Here is a 21,438-nt window from a genome sequence, read left to right as displayed (position 1 = left end):
CACCGTCCTCTCAGATATTCATACTTGAATCAGAGAGTAATGCCCTGTACACACGATCGGACATTGATCGGACATTTCGACAACAAAAGCCATGGATTTTTTCCGACGGATGTTGGCTGAAACTTGTCTTGCATACACACGGTCACACAAATCTTGTCGGAAATTTCGAACGTCAAGAACGCGGTGAGAAAAATTAAGCCAGTGCGGCTCTTCTGCTTGATTCCGAGCATGCGTGGCACCTTGTGCGTCGTAATTGTGTACACATGATCAGATTTTACGCGAACGGATTTTGTTGTCGGAAAATTTCAGAACCAGATCTCAAATTTTGTGCAACGGAAATTCCGATGGAAACTGTCCGATGGAGCCTACACACGGTCTGAATTTCCGACAACAAGCTCTGATCGCACATTTTACACCGGAAAGTCCGACCGTGTGTACGCGGCATTACAGTGTTATAAATAATACTTTAGATGTAATAAAAAAAATAAATACTGGATTCCTTGGAACAAAGATTAGAGTGTACTGGATAAAATATTACAAAGAAGTAGCCAAAGTGCCTAAGCCTTTCACACTCTACTTCAAGGGTAGGCAACCCCCTAGCACACAAAGCCTATTTTGCCGGCACTCGACTCCCTCCCATCAGCAGAGCAGCGCAGGAAATTGTCAGTGAGACACTAATGCATTCCAATTTCAGAATTCCCCACACCACACCTGCACCGAGTGGGGGCACATTGTAAAAGATGGGAAATATTGTTTGGTTCTCTAACTTTGCTGTAGCTGCGAACGTCAGCTTTTGTGATAGGGAAGAGATTGGGTGCAGTTCTGCTATGGGGGGGGGGGTGGTCCCTGTTTCCAGGAGGAGGAGGACTGTCAATGGCCACTTCTAAGCCAATCACAGTCCTGCTAACCCCGTCCACCATCTGGAGGAAGATGACTCGCTTTGTTGCCACTACCAATCTCAGAAAGAAGGGGTTTCACTGTGATTGAGAAAACTCCAATCAGGTGACAGTTTGTGGAATTATTGTTGAGCTTCTGGGAATTTTGTTGAAATTATTCCTGAACCTTTGCGTCACTTACTACTGAACCCCGGTACTCTGTGTCCCTTTAGGCCAGAACCAGTATTCAGCACAATGAAAAAATCACACCCAACCACTTTTTCTCAGCTGCGGGGGCCCCAACTTATGATCCTGCACACAGGCCCACTGCTTTCAGAAAATGCCCCTGACCTGAGCTCATCAATGCGCATCCATTCCAGATGCTTGTATGTGACATCACATACATCCAGTGGCGTCTCCAGCTTTCATATTTAGGGGGGGTACAAGGGGGGACAGGGACAAAAGTAGGGGGGCAACTATAAAAATGCAATTATATATATATATATATATATATATATATATATATATATATATATATATATATACACACATCCATCCTGGGGTCCTTTACTATGATCCCACAATGGCCCTTTCACATGTTCTGCAGTGAGCTCTCTTCCTACTGTATTGGGGTCCCCCCCCAGGGTGGCAGAAAACAAGAGTTATATGTCACCAGCATACCAAGAAAATATAAGGGTCCAACGCAGTGGGAGAACTATCAGGGTTGCAAAGGTTGTCTTGCCACCGGGCCCTGGTGTTCTGCCACTGTGGTCTCATGCTTGAGAAAGGAGTGCCGCTATTCTTACCACCAATAACGAGCGAACTCGGAAACGTGTCGCACAGCTGTGACGTCACAGCCCAGCGCTGCGCTGTGCTTGCCCTCCAGGCCTCGTTTTGGCTCCCTGCACGGCCGTAGCTATTCCATCTCACGGAGCCGTATGAGCCTTACTACACACCGCAGCACGCCCGGTGATCGGCTTTGGCGTCCTTACAGCCTTATCCCTGGAACCCGCAGACAGATGGACTGTGTCATCCCGAACTCATCTTAATCCTGATGCGCTATCTGGACATCTGAGGGAAACCCTGCTGTGCCCAGTTATCCCACCCCATCCTCGCCAGGATCCGATGTGGGGTCAGCACTGTATGGACTTGCTGTGACTTGTAGTCCTCCATCTTCTCCTCTACCCAGAGACGTACTGGCAACATTACAGTCTTCCATGTGAGTGGATATTGTTTGCTGAATAAATGATTGCTGATATATACTCAGAGGCGCCCCTTTTCCTTGTTTATGTGGTTGTGTGAGCGCTCGCATTATGCGGTGTCAGCAAGCAGAGGGAGGGGGGAGGAATCACCCGCAGGAGCTGACTGGGGACGCTTTCCCTCTTAGACATTGCCTTTTTGTAAAAAAAAAAAAAAAAAATTGAATTGGGAGGGGGGGACATGGGGGGGGTACAGCATAATGTTGGGGGGGGCCAGGGCCCCCTATGGCCCCCACTAGGGACGCCAGTGCATACATCCCATACATCACATACATCCCATGCATCACTTACATCCCATACAAGCATGTGGGCTGGATGCGAGAGGTGGATCAGCAGGATGAGTGTGCCAGGACAGGTAGATGTGTCTCATCTCTGCTTCCTTTCACCACTCTGCATATCACACATATCATGATGAGAAGAGGGTACAGCGGTGGAGCAGAAAGAAAATTAGCAGGAGGGGTTCAGAGATGGGACAGAAGGGCAGGAGGGTACAGCGGTGGGGCAGAAAAGCAGGGGGTAGATGTAAAAGGAGGTGTATTGGTGGGGCAGATGAGCAGGGGGTTACAGTGGTGGGGCAGGAGAGCAGATGGATTCAGTGTTAGGACAGATGAGAAGGTGATTCAGTAGTGAGACAAAGAGAGAAGAGAGAAGATGTGCAGGGAGGTATAGTGGTGGGGCAGATGTATAGGAGGTACAGTGGTGGGAGGGGTGAGAAGGGGGTTCAGCGGTTGGACAGAAAAGCTGGGGGGAGGTACAGTGGTGGGGCAGATGTGCAGGGTAGTGCAGTGGTGGGGTAGATGTACAGTGGGTTACAGTGGTGGGGCAGATGAGTAGGGATGAGCTTCGAGTTCGAGTCGAACTCATGTTCAACTCAAACATCGGCTGTTCGCCAGTTCGCCGAACAGCAAACAATTTGGGGTGTTCGCGGCAAATTCGAAAGCCACGGAACACCCTTTAAAAGTCTATGGGAGAAATCAAAAATGCTAATTTTAAAGGCTTATATGCATGGTATTATCATAAAAAGTGTTTGGGGACCTGGGTCCTGCCCCAGGGGACAAGGATCAATGCAAAAAAAGTTTTAAAAATGGCCGCTTTTTTCGGGAGCAGTGATTTTAATAATGCTTAAAGTGAAACAATAAAAGTGTAATATCCCTTTAAATTTCGTACCTGGGGGGTGTCTATAGTATGCCTGTAAAGGGGTGCATGTTTCCCGTGTTTAGAACAGTCTGACAGCAAAATTAAATTTTAAAGGAAAAAAAGTCATTTAAAACTACTCGCGGCTATTAATGAATTGCCGGCCCGACAATACACATAAAAGTTCATTGATAAAAACGGCATGGAAATTCCCCACAGGGGAACTCCGAACCAAAATTAAAAAAAAAAAAAAAATTACGTGGGGGGTCCCCCTAAATTCCATACCAGGCCCGAAGGGTCTGGTATAGATTTTGAGGGGGACCCCACGCCATTTTTAAAAAAAATTTTGGCCGGGGTTTCCCTTAATATCCATATCAGACCTGATGGGCCTGGTATGGAATTTAGGGGTACCCCCCACGTCATTTTTTTTTAAATTTTGTTTCGGGGTTCCCCTGTGGGGAATTCCCATGACGTTTTTATCAATGAACTTCTATGTGTATTGTCGGACTGGCAATGCAATAGCCGAGAGTAGTTTTAAATGACGTTTTTTCCTTTGAAATGTCATTTTGCTGTCAGACTGTTCTAAACACGGGAAACATGCGCCCCTTTACAGGCATACTATAGACACCCCCCAGGTACGAAATTTAAAGGGATATTACACTTGTATTGTTTCACTTTAAGCATCATTAAAATCATTGCTCCCGAAAAAACAGCCGTTTTTAAAACTTTTTTTGCATTGATCCATGTCCCCTGGGGCAGGACCCAGATCCCCAAACACTTTTTATGACAATAACCTGCATATAAGCCTTTAAAATTAGCACTTTTGATTATTCATGTTCATGTCCCATAGACTTTAATGGTGTTCGCGTGTTCGAGCAAATTTTTTGCCTGTTCGCAAGTTCTGGTGCGAACCGAACAGGGGGGTGTTCGGCTCATCCCTACAGATGAGCAGGGGGGTACAGTGGTGGGGCAGATGAGCATGGGGGGTACAGTGGTGGGGCAAATGAGCAGGGGGGGTACAGTGGTGGGGCAAATGAGCAGGGGGGGTACAGTGGTGGGGCAAATGAGCAGGGGGGGGTACAGTGGTGGGGCAAATGAGCAGGGGGGTACAGTGGTGGGGCAAATGAGCAGGGGGGTACAGTGGTGGGGCAAATGAGCATGGGGGGGTACAGTGGTGGGGCAAATGAGCATGGGGGGGTACAGTGGTGGGGCAAATGAGCATGGGGAGGTACAGTGGTGGGGCAGATGAGCATGGGGGGGTACAGTGGTGGGGCAGATGAGCAGAGGGGGTACAGTGGTGGGGCAGATGAACAGGGGGGTACAGTGGTGGGGCAGATGAGCAGGGGGGGTTCAATGGTGGGGCAGATGTACAGTGGATTACAGTGGTGAGGCAGCAGAACAGGGGGGGTACAGTGGTGGGGCAGATGAGCAGGGCGGGTACAGTGGTGGGGAAGATGTACAGTGGATTACAGTGGTGGGGCAGATGAGCAGGGGGGTACAATGGTGGGGCAGATGTACAGTGAATTACAGTGGTGGGGCAGAGGAGCAGGGGGGGTACAATGGTGCGGAAGATGTACAGTGGATTACAGTGGTGGAGCAGAGGATCAGGAGGGGTTACAGTGGTGGGGCAGATGAGCAGGGGGGGTACAATGGTGGGGCAGATGTACAGTGGATTACAGTGGTGGGGCAGATGAGCAGGGGGGGGTACATTGGTGGGGCAGATGTACAGTGGTGGGGCAGATGAGTAGAGGGGGTACAGTGGATTACAGTGGTGGGGCAGATGAGCAGGGAGGGGGGGTACAATGGTGGGGCAGATGTACAGTGGATTACAGTGGTGGGGCAGATGAGCAGGGGGGTACAGTGGTGGGGCAGATGAGCAGGGGGGTACAGTGGTGGGGCAGATGTACAGTGGATTACAGTGGCGGGGCAGATGACCAGAGGGGGTACAGTGGTGGGGCAGATGAGCAGGGGGGGTACAGTGATCTGAGGTATGAAGGTGCAGGAATTGGGGCTGATCTGACGCGTGAGTGCAGGATGTTAATTTCTCACTACTAAAGTAGTTTACAGAATTTTCTTTATAAAAAAACCTTTTTGTGATTGAGAGTGTGAAGTTAACATTTTTTTGTTATAAAATCGGCACGCTCAATTTCTTTGAAAACATTTTTTTGGCACACTGTGCTCAAAAGGTTGCCTACCCCTGCTCTATTATGTGTGTTTCCTATATCAGCGCCACCAAGTGGCCATAATGCATTTTTTTTCCAGAAATACTTCAAAAGCAGAAAAGAATATTCTTGCCACCAGGTGGCGCTGACGATATGGGAATCACACATAAAAGCACAGCAATTTTCACCCTAACGTTTCCCACATCGGCACAAAACATTTTTACATAGACACTATAGCGTGCATTTAGGCCTGATTCACACTTGTACAGGTTGCAGTTTGTATATTGCAGGTGAATTTTGCATTTTTTTTTTCAACACACATCTTTAAACCATTGAAGTCTATGGAACCAAAAACCAGAAAATAGTCCATGGCCCTTTCTATAAAATTCACAGATGTGAACTACATCCATAGGAAACCACGTTAAATGGACTGTGGTGCGTTTCTGCAAAACTTGAAAAACGCACAAAAAAAAAAAAAAAATGCATAGGTGTGAACCAGGCTTTAGGGTGGAGGTTAACCACTTCCCTACCAGCCACAGTATATGTACATATCACCATTTTATTCTCTAGGGTCTCAGAACCCTCCAATTAGCAGGGAGCACAAATTTATTTTTTGCACATAAGTAGCACAAATGTTGCACCGTGACGTGTCAGTATTTGCAGTAAATATTGTTGACACAAAACAAGACACAATTTGGAATAATATTTACAGAGGAATTACATACATGATCCAATGTGATCCCAGAGCCTGGAGGGAGCTCAGGACTGAAGATCTGCTCATTAGCAATGCTGCCCATGTACAGTCCCTGATGTCCCTGGCTCAGTCCCAGCTGGGTCTTCCATAATGTGTCCTCTGATACTTTGTATCCCATGAAAAGTTACATGAACTCACCTACAAGGACCCCCAGGAGGAAGAGGACGGCCAGCCCCAATATGACCACCACACAGTTGCGCTTCAGCCCCTTCTTCCTGACCATGGTGACACTGGTCTTACTGGTCTCGTCTCCTCTGTGATCTCTGCAACAAACACCAGGAGACACAATGTCAGCACACAAAACTTTACTAAAAACTTTCCTTCCCTTCTACAGGTCTACTCTCATGACACCTAGTGTGAGAAACTGGCGCTGCAGCATGTTCTGTATGATTGCAGGGCCTATTCACTAAGGCAGTGGTCATCAACCCTGTCCTCAGGACTCACTAACAGGCCAGGTTTTATGTATTACCTTGGGGAGATGCAGACTAGAATACTGCAATCACTGAGCAGCAAATGATATCACCTGTGATGGATTTCAGTTATCTTGCAAACCTGGCCTGTTAGGCTCCATTCACACTAGCGCGTTTTTTGATGCATTTTGCATTTTGCAGAAATGCATGGGAATTTTTTAACATGGGATCCTATGGAACATGTTCACATCAATGCCTTTTTGTACCTCTGCGTTTTTGGAAAGGGTCAGGGACCTTTTTTCATGCAAAAAGCAGCGTTTTGCATGTAATGGATTTCAATGGACAAGCATCAAAAACGCAAGTGCACCGTTTTTGCAGCGTTTTTGGTGCGTTTTTGCCGTTTTTTTTTTTTTTTTTTTTTTGTAATTTTTTTTTAAGACTGTAAAAAAAAATGAAAAAAAAAAAACGCAAAACGCAAATCGCGGCAAAAACGCTGCAAAAACGCTACAAAAACGCTGCTCAAAAACGTGGCAAGCATGAAAAAAAAGCCTCCAAAAACGCTCAAAAGCAACATGCATAGGTGTGAATCGAGCCTTAGGCTCGATTCACACTAATGCGTTGTTTTGATGCATTTTGCATTTTGCAGAAATGCATGGGGATTTTTTTAACATGTTCACATCAATGCATTTTTGTGCCTCTGCGTTTTTGGAAAGGGTCGGGGACTTTTTTTCATGCAAAATGCCACGTTTTGCATGTAACAGAATTCAACGGACCCGCATCCAAAACGCAAGTACCGCGTTTTTACCGCATTTTTGCCGTGTTTTGCGTTTTTTTCTTTTTTTTTTACACTGTATACAGTATAAAAAAACACTAAAAAAAAAAACGCAAAACGCAGCAAAAACGCATGTTCTAAAACGCAGCAAGCACCGCAAAAAGCACTACAGAAACGCTCAAAAGCAACATGCATAGATGTGAATCAAGCCTTAGTGGGCCCTGAGGACAGGGTTGATGACCACTGCTCCAAGGGATCCTATACGCCACAATCCCTGCATTTTAGTGTGTGGCTCCGTATGCCATTCAAGTGCATTTTTAGCAATCTCACATTGCAGGTCTCTTCTGCCTTAAAGAGCCTCTCTGCTCACAGTTTTTAACCACTTCACCCCCGGAAAGGATTTCCCCCCCTTCCAGACCAGAGCACTTTTTGCGATTCGACACTGTGTCGCTTTAACTGACAATTGCACGGTTGTACGACATTGCACCCAAACAAAATTGACGTCCTTTTTTCCCCACAAATAGAGCTTTCCTTTGGTGGTATTTGATCACCTCTGCGGTTTTTATTTTTTGCGCTATAAACAAAAAAATAGCGTCAATTTTGCAAAAAAAAAAAAAAACAATTATTTACTTTTTACTATTATAATTTTTTGTATTTTTCTACATATTTTTGGTAAAAAAAAAACCGCAATAAGCGTATATTGATTGGTTTGCGCAAAAGTTATAGCGTCTACAAAATAGGGGATAGTTTTATGGTATTTTTATTTTTAATTGTTTTCATTAGTAATGGCAGCGATTTTTATCGGGACTGCGACATTATGGTGGACACATTGGACACTTGACACTATTTTGGGACCACTGGCATTTATACAGCAATCAGAGCTATAAAAATGCACTGATTACTGTGTAAATAACACTGGCAGTGAAGGGGTTAACCACTAGGGGGCGATGAAGGGGTTAAGTGTGTCCTAGGGAGTGATTCTAACTGTGGGGGGGAGTGGGCTTCAAGTCACATGACAGCGATCACCGCTCCCAATGACAGGAAGCAGTGATCTCTGTCATGACACAAGCCAGAACGGGGAAATGCCTTGTTTACATAGGCACGTCCCCATTCTGAGGCTCCGTGACACGACCGCCGGAAGACTGGCGGACATCGAGTTCGCCAATCCCGCGGGCACAGTCACGCGGCACGCGTGCGCCTGCTATCCCCAGCTCTTAAAGGGGAAGTACAGGTATTGTGCCAATGTATATCGGCGTTAGCGGTCGGCAAGTAGTTAAAATGGACCTTCAGTAATTTTTTCATCTTTCATCTATTAAAACTTCTGCCTTTGCTGTTTTAACTTTGGATAGTAAAACTTTTTTTTTTCCTGTCAGTAAATACCTTATACAGCCCACTTCCTGTTTCTTGTCTGGTAAAAAGCCTAGGCTATGACATCATACACAGCTCTTTCTCTCACTCTGATGAGAGTTTGCCAGGAAGGGAGGGGGGATGAGTCATAAGAGGGCCAATGAGAGCTGCAGAGTTGGAGGTGTGCCTCTGTGTGTCTGTGTAAATCCAGGAAGTGAACAGGCAGCAGCTTCAGCTACCCACAGTTAATATGGTTGCAGCCAGACTCAGTGGAGGGAGATTTCTGCAGCATATTTGGAAAGTCCAGAATCACAGTATATGTAAAATAATATGCAAAGTGGTTGGAGGGAAGCTTCAGAATGGCAAAGATGTTTTTATTACAAATTATGTGAGCAGATTACAGTTCCTCTTTAATGTGCGGCATAACCTACATGAACGCACTGTGCTAACCCACCGCTATGGTATGAATGGACCATGAGGGTTTAAAATGAATAGACTTGGGTTGGACCTCATGCTACATCTAACTAGGATTGTACCGTGTGTGGTCACACTAAACATCTTGTATTAAATATTGTTGATCTGGATGGTCATCCCAACAGACAGCTTCATGGGGAAAAAAAGAAAAAGCGCAACCACAAAACCACCAACCTTATCTGTAAATGAAGGTATGACGTCTATTGTCGTGTTCCTGTTCTTGTGGTTTCTAGTACACAGCTGAAATCTGCGGCTTTATACGTGACCACAAGTGTGAGGATCTACACTGCACACGATGGCTGTGAATGTCACCAAATTTGCCACATACAGTAGAACATTCTTGGCTTTTTTTTTTTTACCCAATTGTGTTACATATGTTGACATACTGCCCAGAAATTCATCACGCTTTTCTTTTCAGCACACAGCAACGCATGCATTGGTGCTAACTGGTGTGGTCTATGCGATGGAACTGCAATAGGCAACATTACCCAACACAGTCTAATGGGGTTGGTGTGAATGAGCCCCTAGGTTCAGTAACTATATATATATTTACATACCACACCACACATCTATCTATCTATCTATCTATCTATCTATCTATAGATATATATTTACACGCCACACACAATATATATATATATATATATATATATATATATATATATATATATATATATATATATATATATATATATATATATATACACACATACATACACACACACACACACACATACACACACACACACACACACACACACACCTTGGTAGTACCGGGTTGGACCTAGGGTAGCCACCCTGTACATTTACGGCGGCAGGTTGTCTCTCCTGAGCTATGAGTAAGCACTTGGGATAAGTGTGAAACGCGTCAGCTGTCTTCCTGTGCCACTCTGCTTTGGTGTCATGTATACTTTGTGATCCTGGTTCACAAATAAAGGCATAAGAAAAATTCTATCGGTGTGCGGCTGTCCAGAATTTCTTCGCCTATCCTCTCCTGTGCGAATAGCCGTACCTGTACGTCGGCTCCTTTAAGAGCCATAGCAGGTGCGCGTGCGATGTCCACCAACCGCCCGCAAACGCAGGCATGAGAGCCAGAACTGGGATTTGTATATGTAAACACACAAATCCCCATTCTGACAGGAGAGTAGAGACAGATCTCCTGTTCCTACTAATCAGGAACAGCGATCTGTCTCCTCCTCCAGTCAGTCCCATCACCCCACAGTTAGAAACGCACACACGAGGGAACACATTTAACCCCTTGGTCGCCCCCTAGTATTAACCCCCTTCCCTGCCAGTGACATTTACACAGTAATCAGTGCATTTTTATAGCACTGATCGCTGTATAAATGTGAATGGTCCCAAAAAAAAAGTGTCAACAGTGTCCGATGTGTCCGCTGCAATGTCGCAGTCACCATAAAAATCACAGATCACCGCCATTACTAGTAAAAAAGATAAAAATGCCATAAATCTATCCCCTAATTTGTAGACGCTATAGCTTTTGCACAAACCAATCAATATAAGCTTATTGCAATTTTTTTTACCGAAAATATGTAGAAGAATACATACCGGCCTAAACTGATAAAGAAATCAGTTTGTTTTTTGTTTTTTTATAATTTGGAGATATTTATTATAGTAAAAAGTAAAAAAAAAAAAAAAAAATGCTGTATTTTTTTTTTCTTTCAAAATTGTCGCTTTTTTTGTTTATAGCGCAAAAGATAAAAACCACAGAGATGATCAAATACCACCAAAAGAAAGGTCTATTTGTGGGGAAAAAAAGGCCATTAATTTTGTTTGGGTGCAACGTCACACGCCCGTGCAATTGTCAGTTAAAGTGCCGAATCGCAAAAAATGGCCTGGTCAGGAAGGGGGAAAATCCTTCCGGGGCTGAAGTGGTTGATTAAAAAGGTTCTGTGGCTGAATAAAGTGGTAATTAAATTCACTTAGTGCCTTACCTGTATTAAAATTAGCCCCAGAACCTGTGTAACTCATATGTATTTGGTTTTAAAGGGGTGAGGTGGCAACCCTAGTTGGACCCCCTTTTGCCTTCAGCACTGCCTTAATTCTTCATGGCGTAGATTTACCAAGGTGTTGGGAACATTCCTCAGAGGTTTTGGTCCATAGTGACATGATAGCATCACACAGTTGCTGTAGATTTGTCGGCTGCACATCCATGATGCGAATCTCCCGTTCCACCACAACCCAAAGGTGCTCTATTGGATTGAGATCTGGTGACTGTGGAGGCCATTGGAGTCCAGTGACCTCATTGTCATGTTCAAGAAACCAGTGGTGAGATGATTTGAGCTTTGTGACATGGTGGTTGATTTACTAAACCTGGAGAGTGCAAAATCTGGTGCAGTTCCTCATAAAAAAGAATCAGCTTCCAAGTTGTATTGTCAAAGCTTAATTGAGCAGCTGAAGTTAGAAGCTGATTGGCTACCATGCACAGCTGCACCAGAATTTGCACTCTCCAGTTTTAGTAAATCAGCCCTGTGGTGCATTGTCCTGGAAGGAGCCGTCAGAAGATGGGTACACTGTAGTCATAAAGGGATGGACATGGTCAGCAACAATACTCAGGTAGGCCGTGGTGTTTAAATGATGCTCAATTGGTATTAAGGGGCCCAAAGTGTGCCAAGAAAATATCCCCCCACACCATTACACCACCACCAGCCTGAACCGTTGATACAAGACAGGATTGATCCATGCTTTCATGTTGTTTACACCAAATTCTGACCCGACCATCTGAATGTCGCAGCTGAAATCGAGACTCATCAGACCAGGCAACGCTTTTCCAATCTTCTATTGTCCAATTTTGGTGAGCCTGTGAGACTTGTAGCCTCAGTTTCCTGTTCTTAGCTGACAGGAGTGTCCTTCTGCTGCTGTAGCCCATCTGCTTCAGGCTGGGTTCACACTATTGCGAATTGGATGTGGGTTTCCCCCAATCCAATTCGCATGTCAGAAGATTGTGACCAGCTCGCTATGGAGCCAGTTCACACATCTCCGGGGTGTCTCCGGTGCAAATTGCACAGGATCCCTGTGCATCTTTTGGTCAGTTTAAGGTCCGAATTCGGACTGAAATCGGACCTGAAACGGTGAATGGAGACGCACTGGACCCCTGCTGCGAGCCGATCCGGGCTTCAGTGTGAACCCGGCCTCAAGGTTCGATGTCTTGTGTGTTCAGAGATGGTATTCTGCATACTTTGGGTGTAACAAGTGGTTATTTGGGTTACTGTTGCCTTTCCATCATCTCGAACCAGTCTGCCCATTCTCCTCTGACATCAACAAGGCATTTTTGTCCACAAAACCGCCGCTTACTGTATATTTGCTCTTTTTTCTGACCATTCTCTGTAAACCTTAGAGATGGTTGTGCGTGAAAATCCCAGTAGATCAGCGGTATTTGAAATCTTCAGATCAGCCCGTCTGGCACCTACAACCATGCCACGTTCAAAAGCACTTAAATCCCCTTTCTTCCCCATTCTGATGCTCGGTTTGAACTTCAGCAAGTCGTCTTCACCACGTCTAGATGCCTAATTGCATTAAGTTCCTGCCATGTGATAGGCTAATTAGCAAATTGTGTTACCAAGCATTTGAACAGGTATACCTAATAAAGTGGCCGGTGAGTATGTGTGTGTGTGTATATATATATATATATATATATATATATATATATATATATATTAGAGTTGTGCTCATAAGTTTACATACCCTGGCAGAATTTATGATTTCTTGCCCATTTTTCAGAGAATATGAATGATAACACAAAAAAATTTCTTTCATTCATGGTTAGTGTTTGGCTGAAGCCATTTATTATCATTCAACTGTGTTTACTCTTTTTAAATTATAATCACAACAGAAACTACCCAAATGACCCTGATCAAAAGTTTACATACCCTGGTGATTTTGGGCTCATAACATGCACATAAGTGACACAAAGGGGGTTTGAATGGCTATTAAAGGTAACCATCCTCACCTGTGATCTGTTTGCTTGTAATTAGTGTGTGTGTATAAAGGGTCAATGAGTTTCTGGACTCCTGACAGACCCTTGCATCTTTCATCCAGTGCTGCACTGACGTTTCTGGATTCTGAGTCATTGGGAAAGCAAAAGAATTGTCAAAGGATCTGCGGGAAAAGTTAGTTGAACTGTATAAAACAGGAAAGGGATATAAAAAGATATCCAAGGAATTGAGAATGCCAGTCAGCAGTGTTCAAACTCTAATCAAGAAGTGGAAAATGAGGGGTTCTGTTGAAACCAAACCACGGTCAGGTAGACCAACTAAAATTTCAGCCACAACTGGCAGGAAAGTTGTTCGGGATGCAAAGAAAAACCCACAAATAACTTCAGGTGAAGTACAGGACTCTCTGAAAACATGTGTTGTAGCTGTTTCAAGATGCACAATAAGGAGGCACTTGAAGAAAGATGGGCTGCATGGTCGAGTCACTAGAAGAAAGCCATTACTACACAAATGCCACAAAGTATCCCGTTTCCAATATGCCAAACAGCACAGAGACAAGCCTCAAACCTTCTGGCACAAAGTCAATTTCAGTGATGAGACCAAAATTTAGCTTTTTGGTCACAACCATAAATGCTACATTTGGAGAGGAGTCAACAAGGCCTATGATGGTAGGTACACCATTCCTACTGTGAAACAGGGAGGTGGATCGCTGATGTTTTGAGGATGTGTGAGCTACAAAGGCACAGGAAATTTGGTCAAAATTGATGGCAAGATGAATGCAGTATATTATCTAAAAATACCGGAGGAACATTTGATTCATCAGTCAGGAAGCTGTGCATGGGACGTACTTGGACATTCCAACATGACAATGATCCAAACCACAAGGCCAAGTCGACCTGTCATTGGCTACAGCAGAATAAAGTGAAGGTTCTGGAGTGGCCATCTCAGTCTCCTGACCTCAATATTACTGAGCCACTCTGGGGAGATCTCAAATGTGCAGTTCATGCAAGACAGCCCAAGAATTTACAGGAACTGAAGGCTTTTTGCCAAGAGAAATGGGCATCTTTACCATCTGAGAAGATAAAGAGCCTCATCCACAAAAGAAAGGGGGCAATACACGATATTAAGAACTGGGGTATGTAAACTTTTGATCAGGGTCATTTGGGTAGTTTCTGTTGCCATTATGATTTAAAAAGAGTAAACACAGTTGATTGATAATAAATGGCTTCAGACAAACATTAACCATGAGTGGAAGTTTTTGTGTGTGTGTGTGTGTGTGTATATATATATATATATATATATATATATATATATATATATATATATATATATATATATATATATATATAGATAGAGAGAGAGAGAGAAAGAGATTAATATTTACACACACTACACTAAAAATAGTTATATTATATCCTAAACTTACCAAAAAACAAAATATTAAACAATTAACTTGAAGCAGTATGAACAAAAGCCCATATACTATCATAATGGAACATTACCTTTCACCTTCTGGATCCATGGCATTGGTCGAGGTACAACAACAGAGGAGAGCACATCAGGTTCGTTTATAGACATCTACTTCTCTGCTGGAGACTAGGCAGGCTCTGCTAACCAGTCCTTCACTGATTGTTGATGGTCCTGGCTGGGTTGTGTTTGGACATCACGCTTCCCCAGGCACACCTAAATCATGATGTCCTATTATATCAGCTCCACCCGTAGTATCTCATTGTAGTAAAAACGAATGTGAGAACGTTCTATCGGAGGTAGTATGAAGTCTGCTTTATGTAATAATCAACTGTACAGCCCAAGAATTAAGGATATGGTACAAATTAGGAGGACACCTGACACCTCTTGCTACCCCCTGTGCTTGTATTACATTAAACATTATCCCTATTCTCCAAAAATAATCCATACCCACCTACTACTTAACCACTTCAATACCAGGCACTTTCCCCCCTTCCTGCCCAGTGCAATTTTCAGCTTTCAGCGCTTTCACACTTTGAATGACAATGTCATGCAACACTGTACTCAAACTAAATTATTTATATACCGTATTTATCGGCATATAACACGCGCCGGCGTATAACACGCACCCAAGTTAAGGAGGGAATTTTAAGGAAAAAAACTTTTAGGAGTAAAGTTTAAGGAAGAAAAACTTACATTAAAATGCCCATCAATGCAGCGTTATCGTGTCCATCTGCAGCCTTGTCAGTGTCAGTGCAGCCTTGCCCCAGTGTCCATTGCAGCCTTGTCAGTGCAGCTTTGCCCCAGTGCAGCCTTGTCAGTGCAGCTTTTCTCCAGTGCAGCCTTGCCCCAGTGCAGCCTTGCCCCAGTGCAGCTTTGCCCCCATGCAGCCTTGCCCCCATGCAGCCTTGCCCCCATGCAGCCTTGCCCCAGTGCAGCCTTGCCCCCGTGCAGCTTTGTGGGATCGCCGCGATCCCTGCCGTCATACACAGCCCTGTGTAAATTTAAATATGGCGCCGAGACTGCAGGGACTCGGCGGAGCGCTGATACACATAGCCGAGAGTCCTCGGGTTTTCTCGGCGCCGCTTACAGTCCCGCCCAGTTCCGCCCTATGGGCGGGACTGTAAGCGGCGCCGAGAAAACCCGAGGACTCTCGGCTATGTGTAGCTCCGCTCCGCCGAGTCCCTGCAGTCTCAGCGCCGTATTTGAATTTCCACACGGCTGTGTATGTCGGCGCCGATCGCGGCAATTGCCGCGATCGCTCCGATCACACACAATTGGGGGGGGATCGGCCTATAACACGCACCCACGATTTTCCCCTGATTTTCAGGGGAAAAAAGTGCGTGTTATATGCCGATAAATACGGTAATTTCTTTCCACAAATAGAGATTTCTTTTGGTGGCATTTGATCACCTCTGGGGTTTTTATTTTTTGCTAAACAAACTAAAAATGACCAAAATTAAAAAAAAAAAAATTTGTTTTCTCCTTCACTGACGGGCACTGATGAGGCTGCACTGATGAGGCAGCAATGATATGTAGAATTGATGGGCACTGATATGCAGCACTGATGGGCACTGATAAGCTACACTGCTATGCAGCACTGATAGGTGGCACTGGATAGGCAGTGATGAGGAGCTATTGACAGGCATTACTGGTTGGCATCTGAAGGGCACTGATGGTCATTACTGATGGGGCACAGACTGGCAGCTGATGGGCACATCTGATGGGTGCTGTGCTGATAATCAATGTTCCTCCCCCCATCCGGTGTCACATTTGGCACCTTTCTAATACATGTATTTGCTCCCACTTCCAGCAAAGTGGGGCGATCTACATCATGTCTGGCCCCTCCTCCGTCCCCCCCCCCGCTGTCTTCTGGGAGACACACAGGTCCCAGAAGACAGCAGGGACCAGTGAGGACGCGCAGCGTGATTCAAGCATGAATCAGGCTGTGAAGCCGCAAATCTTCACTTCATGATTCCCTTACTGAAGATGCCGGCGCCTGCACCCTGGAGTCGGCTTCGAGTGAGGACATTGCGGGTGTCCTGGACAGGTAAGTGTCCTAATATTAAAAGTCAGCAGCTGCAGTATTTATAGCTGCTGACTTTCATTTTTTTTTTTGCGGAACTCTGGCTTAAGTAGCTCTGTGAAATTCCCATGAACCCCTGGCCTGTCTATACTTGGTATGGGGAAGTTTGAGAGAGTGAGCCGCAAAAATGGACGAACTGACAGGAGTTTGCAGGAGTCTGAAGTGCTGGGATACCTGATGGATGTGTTTGATAGTGTTGGCGGATAAGGCCAATACGCTGTGGCAATATGCATCGTTAAACATGAAGAAACCATACCAGACACACAGAAACTGGTCCCACATGATTTAAACTTGGACGTGCTTCTGCTTGTAACCTGACAACCGAGTCTGAGTCCTGAACAGGGGAAGGAGGGCCAGATTCCATCCTGGGGAATAAGTCTCATGGCATGATTCAGCAAACCCAAAGTGACTGTAAGCCCCCCTTTTTGGAACAGGCTGGGGATTGGACAAAAGATGAATGGTCTGACGTACCTGAGCAGTTCTCCAGGCAACCTCGCAATCAAGAGATTAGACCTGAGAGTGGAACCCAGAATAATGATGATATTTGGCCCGGACCTACCACTTTGTGGGCTGTCAAGGGAACGTTGGCTCAGCAAGAAACCCTGAGAGGGACTGCAGATCCCTGGGCGGTAACCAGGGTCTCCATGCAACAGGAAATCAAGTAAATGAATTAACCCCTGACCCCCCTGCAGGTACCCAAGATCCAATGAAGTGCTTGGCAAAGGTTTCGAAGCAAGGACTGCTTTTGACCCAAGGGTAAGCCCAGTGGTGAAACGACATCTGCACCATTATCTTGCCCTACCAACAACCTACAGGAAGTAGGTTCAAGCATTGTTGATATCAGCTTGGATAGCCAATACCCCCCCACCCCCTAACTGTAGCAAGTGCCGAATGGTCAAATCCACGGACGAGTACTTCGATGAAAATGTTTCCGCGGTAAACAGGGCAGCTAAAATGTAACAAACAATATCGGAAACTTGCCACTGGACAACCCTGGGGGGCCGACCCATCACCTTCAGAATGAAGGTAAACAACCAGACCAAGCACCTTGGAAATTACTGCCTCCAGTAACTTGATTGGCAATGAAAGCATGACTGTCTGCTAAAGCCAAGATACTACATATGAAAGACTCCAACAAGATAATGATGAGGCCCGCATGCAGGCCTGAATCCTTCAAGCAGGGGCTGTCTGAAGACCGGGGATGGGAGATTCCCCTGACAAGGAACCTTACTTGGCTTAGACATATTAAACCAGAAGGCTTGATAAGACCTGTGGACTAAGGGGATGCTGACCTTGCCTGCAGGAATGTAGGAAAAGCAGGAGCTGGGGGGTGTTCTGACACACTCCGCCTCTGACCGAGCGAGTTTTGAACACCTCCATCCTGACTTGCAACCGTAACAGGTTGTGGAGAGTATATTTAGCCCACATGAATCTGCATTAAAGGATAATGCCTAGAGCATGTTCCATGCTGGTAGATGAGAGTAGCTGGGAAGGAATTGGAAACAAACCGAAGCGTACCGCCATCCCGACTGTGGCCGGGAAAGGAAAACCCCTGGGACAAAGCTCCGCTGTGTGACCAACTCCTACCATGCTCTGAACCCCTGCATGCCCAAACCCAAGGAAACACAAACTAGAGAAAGTGACAACAGACAACCAGACAGGAGAACACCACCCCTGTGTGCTTACCTGAGTATAAGGACGTAAGCAGTAATGACAAGACCATAACCCATGAATGAACCTGTTGACGGCCCCCCACCCAAGTGTATGTAATAAGTGAGCACGAGTAACCTGCAGGGATAGGTAATTAAAAACTGAACACTCAGGGCTAGCATACCCACAGACCGTGGTGGATAGTGGATAGGCGAGAAGATTGTGGTCAACAAACATTTAAAAATAAACCTCAGCCCGTATGGATCTGTAGACGTGACAGATCCTGAGATGTGAGCACTAGTTAACTAAACCCAGGTATACAAAGAAATCTGACTGAAAGGTATTATGAGACATGGAAACAAACAAAGATGAAACGGCTATTGATGTATGCCGTAACTGCATGGTACCGACATGCTACGACAGAACATGCTACGACATTTTTTATTATTATTATTATTATTATTATACAGGATTTATATAGCGCCGACAGTTTACGCAGCGCTTTACAACAACATTAGGGCAGACAGTACAAGTACAATACAATTCAATACAGGAGGAATCAGAGGGCCCTACTCGTTAGAGCTTACAATCTAGGAGGGAGGGTCAAGTTATACAAAAGGGTAATAGCTGTGGGGGATGAGCTAATGGAGAAAATAATGCAGTTGTTAGATGGAGGCAGGATAGGCTTCTCTGAAGAGGAAAGTCTTCAGGGATCGCCTAAAAGTGGATAAATTTGGAGACAGTCTGACAGATTGGGGTAGGGAATTCCAGAGGATGGGCGAGGCTCGGGAGAAGTCCTGGAGGCGGATATGGGAGGAGGTGATGAGGGAGCTAGAGAGCAGGAGATCTTGGGAGGAACGGAGATGGCGTTTAGGTTGGTATTTTGAGACTAGGTTAGTGATGTAGCTGGGGGCACAGTTGTGGATGGCTTTGAAACTTATTGTTAGTATTTTGAATTTAATTAGTTGGGCGAGTGGCAGCCAATGGAGGGATTGGCAGAGAGGGGTAGCAGACACTGATCGGTTTGTAAGGTGGATGAGTCTGGCAGCAGCATTCATGATGGACTGAAGGGGGGATAGTCTATTTAAAGGTAAGCCAATGAGGAGTGAGTTGCAGTAGTCAAGGCGAGAGATAACCAGGGAGTGAATCAGGAGCTTTGTAGTTTCACTGGTTAGAAAGGGACGTAGTTTAGAGATGTTGCGGAGGTTGAGGCGGCAAGCTTTGGAAAGTGATTGGATGTGGGGTTGAAACAGAAAAACACTATGACAGAAACACGCTAAGACAGAACCGCTGTGACTGATCTGTTATGACAGAAACATGCTATGACAGCACCCACTATGACAGAACCGCTATGACAGAAACATGCTATGACAGCATCCACTATGACAGAACCGCTGTGACAGAACCCGCTATGACAGAACCGCTATGACAGAAACTGCTCTAACTGAAACACTCTATGACAGCCCCCGCTATGACTCACCCGCTATGACCAAAGCATGCCATGACCTAACTGCTGCGACTGAACCACGCCCCGACTGAAACACGCCGTGACTGGACACGCTATGACTGGACGCGCTATGACAGCCCTGATATGACAGAAGCACACTTTGATAAAAAGATTGTTACTCAAGTTTTATATCTGAAGTATTCCTAAAAGACTACCCCTTTAAGCAATCAGGTTCTTTCCAGGAATTTGATTATTCTCTGCAGATTGGACAAATCTGACAGCCCCCGATGACTTGCCCATTGCTAGTCAGCAGCATGGCCGGCACACTGTGCAAGACACTGCTTCCCATCCTTGATTCCCAGCCAACATCCACATGTCTAGAGTATTTTACAAGGATCTCTTTTGAAAACCGCCATGAAATGCATACAATTTAGCCACCTCCTGGCGGGCAGGCGCCCGACCCCCCCGATGATGCCGGCGTGAGCACCGAGAGAAGCGGCAGTCGCCCCCCCTTGATGATGCCGGATTAAGCACCGGGAGAAGCCTTCTTACTTATATGTAAAGGTGCCGCAACTCATAAAGATCTAAATACTCAATCCAAATAAGTGCACAACCTGTGTAAATGAATATATTGCTATATAAAGCGCTCTTCAAAGAAAAGTCCACATCTGAAAGTGTCAGAAAGAAAAAAATGAAAAAAAAAAGGTCCATAAGTGCTCTTATTGTGAATTCAACAAAATCTATGCTTTAAAGTGGTTGTAAACTCACAAAAAAAAAAAAAAAAAACCTGCAAGACAAAGGCATAATGAGCTAGTATGCATCGCATACTAGCTCATTATGGCATACTTACCTTTTTAGATCAAAGCTATTGCAGCAGCCCCGGCACACCGCTGTGACCGGCGACATGTCTCCCGGAGTTGTTTGCTGGCTCCGGCGCTGTGATTGGCCAGGGCCCCAATGACATCACTCCCGCGCATGCGCGCAGGAGCCGCGGTTTTACGGCACAGCTCCTGAAGAAATGGCCCAAGTATGCATCGCATACTAGCTCATTATGGCATACTTACCTTAGATCAAAGCTATTGCAGCAGCCCCGGCACACCGCTGTGACCGGCGACATGTCTCCCGGAGTTGTTTGCGGGCTCCAGGGCTGTGATTGGCCAGGGCCCCAATGACATCACTCCCGCGCATGCGCGCAGGAGCCGCGGTTTTACGGCACAGCTCCTGAAGAAATGGCCCAAAACACATATGAACCAATGTAGTTCAAAGCTAGATGGACTTGGAAACTTGGAGACAGTGAAATGAATGAGATGAATGTGTAACACCCTCCAAAACACCCTCCCGATGTTGAGGGCATGTGGCCTGGTACGGTTCAGGAGGGGGGGGGGGCGCTCTCTCGCCCCCCTCCCCCTTTTCCTGCGGCCTGCCAGGTTGTGTGCTTGGATAAGGGCCTGGTATGGATTCTGGGGGGGAACCTCCACACCATTTTTTTTTTGAAATCTTGGTGCAGGGTTCCCCTTAATATCCATACCAGTCCCAAAGGGCCTGGTAATGGACAGGGACGGGGGGGGGGACCATTTTTTTTTCCAATGATTTTAATCTATATTGCCGGGATCCGGCAGTACATTACAGCCACGAGCAGTTTTAAATTACA

General features: G+C 45.5%; 1 protein-coding gene across 4 annotated transcripts in view; it reads right to left on the bottom strand.

Annotated features, from left to right (window-relative positions):
- Window positions 1-21,438, bottom strand: part of LOC141126913 (N-acetylated-alpha-linked acidic dipeptidase 2-like) — a 160,632-nt gene that overhangs the window by 120,975 nt on the left and 18,219 nt on the right. For 3 of the 4 annotated variants that reach the window (XM_073612969.1, XM_073612970.1, XM_073612973.1), the window contains one exon: window positions 6,323-6,447. In XM_073612969.1, the coding sequence (XP_073469070.1) occupies window positions 6,323-6,447 (125 nt within the window). Of the gene's footprint in view, window positions 1-6,322; window positions 6,448-14,639; window positions 14,807-21,438 lie in introns of those variants that run through there. The other variant, XM_073612971.1, reaches the window with a different exon arrangement.

The sequence above is a fragment of the Aquarana catesbeiana genome, linkage group LG02, assembly GCF_042186555.1.
Source record: "Aquarana catesbeiana isolate 2022-GZ linkage group LG02, ASM4218655v1, whole genome shotgun sequence".
Lineage (NCBI taxonomy): Eukaryota > Metazoa > Chordata > Amphibia > Anura > Ranidae > Aquarana > Aquarana catesbeiana.
The sequence above is the reverse complement of the archived record's forward strand: the minus strand, read 5'-3'. Positions and strand labels throughout refer to the sequence as shown.